Source organism: Neolamprologus brichardi, chromosome 6 (genome assembly GCF_056152115.1).
Source record: "Neolamprologus brichardi isolate AB-2024 chromosome 6, ASM5615211v1, whole genome shotgun sequence".
NCBI lineage: Eukaryota > Metazoa > Chordata > Actinopteri > Cichliformes > Cichlidae > Neolamprologus > Neolamprologus brichardi.
The window spans coordinates 37,342,501-37,345,000 of NC_142109.1; the positions used below are offsets into that span (position 1 = coordinate 37,342,501).

At 54.4% G+C, this 2,500-nt stretch overlaps 2 protein-coding genes across 3 annotated transcripts in view; one reads left to right on the plus strand and one right to left on the minus strand.

Annotated features, from left to right (window-relative positions):
- Nucleotides 1-176, minus strand: part of ndufaf5 (NADH:ubiquinone oxidoreductase complex assembly factor 5) — a 7,649-nt gene extending 7,473 nt beyond the window's left edge. Inside the window, exon 1 of the mRNA XM_087842319.1 lies at nt 1-176. This exon is cut by the window's left edge and continues 182 nt beyond it. Coding sequence (XP_087698445.1) covers nt 1-55 — 55 coding nt within the window. The 5' untranslated portion in view covers nt 56-176.
- A 224-nt stretch (nt 177-400) lies between these two features.
- Nucleotides 401-2,500, plus strand: part of esf1 (ESF1 nucleolar pre-rRNA processing protein) — a 10,099-nt gene continuing 7,999 nt past the window's right edge. The window contains exons 1-4 of one of the 2 annotated variants that reach the window (XM_087842275.1): nt 401-466; nt 1,409-1,788; nt 1,931-2,220; nt 2,303-2,416. In XM_087842275.1, the coding sequence (XP_087698401.1) occupies nt 1,431-1,788; nt 1,931-2,220; nt 2,303-2,416 (762 nt within the window). In that variant the 5' untranslated portion in view covers nt 401-466; nt 1,409-1,430. The remainder of the gene's footprint in view (nt 467-1,408; nt 1,789-1,930; nt 2,221-2,302; nt 2,417-2,500) is intronic. The other variant, XM_087842276.1, reaches the window with a different exon arrangement.

Genomic DNA, 2,500 nt, shown 5'->3' on the forward strand with positions numbered 1-2,500 from the left:
CGGAGCTCGCAGGGCCGCCGAGCCGCAGGAGCCTCCGACACAACCTGCAGCTCATCCCGCGGAACAAACTCACAGACACCAACACGGAGACTTCCGATCCTCCACACCGGGTCACCTCCGAGGGGAGAGACCCAAAACCCGGACCGGCCTCAGCTGAGCTCACCGGAAACCCCGGAAACGGATCACAGCCTGAGAACGGAAGTAAAATTGAATAAAATAAATCAAAATAAAATGACTTAAATTAAAACAAATAAATAAAATAATATATAAACAATACAGTGATGATTAAATTAATAAAATAATTTGCGTTTGTTGTTTGCTGCGTCAGTGTTTAAACCGCGTTTCGCTCCTGTTTGTCCCACTTCGCTCGCCTTAGAGAAAGGGGCGGGGCGGAGCAGACGACGCTACAGCGTTGCATGCTGGGTAAACACGTGTGTGAGATCGCGGAGCAGCGGACACTGTGTCGGTAAAGTTTCACCAGTTTCTGAGTTTAATTTAAAGCTCACGTTGTTTCAGGTCTTTCAGATGTTTCGAGCGTAGACGTGCTGTTTCCGGTCCTCTCAAGTGTTTCCTGTCCTCTCAGCTATTTCCGGTGTCTCCAGGTTGTAAACATGGAAACAGAAAACCAGGCTGAGGTGTGCGGCGCAAACTGAGCCATGATTTCAAACCTGATCCTCTTTAAAACCTCAAAGTTTCAGAGGATGAAACAGACAAGAGAACAGATCAGATCAATAATAACGGTCAGATCGATACTGGCTCAACGACACTGATACCTGTGAGGTCATCACCGGTTGCTGCGTCGGTTCGCACACGTCTGTGACGACAGTGAGAAATAAAGGGCGTGTTTACCTCTCATGACCTCAGCTGGACCTCAGCTCCTGCCTCCTCGGACGATCACAGCCTGTCCCGCAGCATGCAGGAGGAAGCTGGAGAACTCAGAGGGAACCCAGGCAGGAGCCGGGACAACCAGCAGGTTCTAACCCAGAGCTGTGACCGGCCTGCTGCACAGACTGTCTCCACACTGCTCCTGCACGGGGGGACAAAGTGGGTGTTTGGGGACAAACTGTGGTCGGCCTGGAGCGAGTCTCCGTCCTTCAGGACCAGAAGATCCAGCGGAGGTCATGAAGAAGAAGGACTGGCGCTGTACACACTGACATCACAGAGTTCATGTTGTCCACCGCTGCACGTTTCTGTGCTCCGTGTCATTGTTGGCATTAAAATTATGTTTTAAAACGTGAGCGTTTTAAATTCTACGACCTCATGAGTCCTACACGGTGATTGTAGTAATGAGGATTACTGAATGACCCTGAATGCCACACGTGTTTTCCATCACGAGGCTCAGCGTTGGGTTTGACGTCAGAAACCAGCTCGGTGTCAAACGTGGTTTTAACGGGTTTCTGTTCTGCAGGTGACGCTGGGATTTCACCGCCATGTCGTCCAAAAAACGCCCAGACGGGGACGAGCGCTTCCTGCGGGTCCAGAAGGACCCGCAGTTCTGGGAGATGCCAGAGAGGCAGCGCAAGGTTAAGATCGACAAACGCTTTCAGTCCATGTTCCACGACGAGCGCTTCAAGGTCAAGTACACGGTGGACAAGCGAGGGCGGCCCATCAGCCACACCTCCGCCGAGGACCTGAAGCGCTTCTACAAACTGTCCGACTCCGAGGAGGAGGAGGAGGAGGAGGAAGCTGGCGAGGGCAAGAAAGCAGCAGAGCTGAAGAAGAAGAAGAAGAAGGACGTTGGCGGCGCCAAAGCAGAGCAGCCTGGAGGAGCAGCGAGTCTCTCTGGAGGTCAGGAGATGTTTTCATGTTAATGAACACGCCGTTACCATAGCAACACTGTGTGCATGATTGAGGGGTGACCTTTGACCCTGCTCGGGTAAGCGTGTCGGAAATGATTTGACCGTCTCTCTTCTGTTCGATGCTGATGCAGGTGATGAAGATGATGACGAGCAGCGGCCTGCAGAGGAGGATGAAGATGACCTAAGCGTCTCTGAGGAGGAGGAGGCGCAGAGTGACGAGGCGAGTGGATCTGAGGAGGAGGAGTCGGGCCTGGATTCGGGGGACGACAGCGAGCCGGATCTGGCCCGGGGGAAGGGCAACATCGAGACGAGCTCGGACGAAGACGACGAGGACGACGTGGGCGCCGTCCTGAGGAAAGAGGAAGAGGAGATCGAACACGACTGGGGGGAGCTGTGCAAAGACGCGCCGCGGAGCGACGAGGTGATGCTGCGTGCGGTAAAGGCTGAAGGTCAAAGGTTAGTCTGCGCCACCGAGAAACGTTGCTAACACGATCTCGCCGCAGATGTCGGCGCGGCTCGCCGTCTGCAACATGGACTGGGACCGGCTGAAGGCCCGCGACCTGCTGGCTCTGCTCCAATCCTTCACGCCCAAAGGCGGCGCCGTGCTCTCTGTGAAGGTAAGGAGACCTGCGTGGGTTTGTCTGCGTGTGGGCGGAGCCAGGAAGGGCTGATGATCAGCACGGTGCATGCTGGGTTCTGTT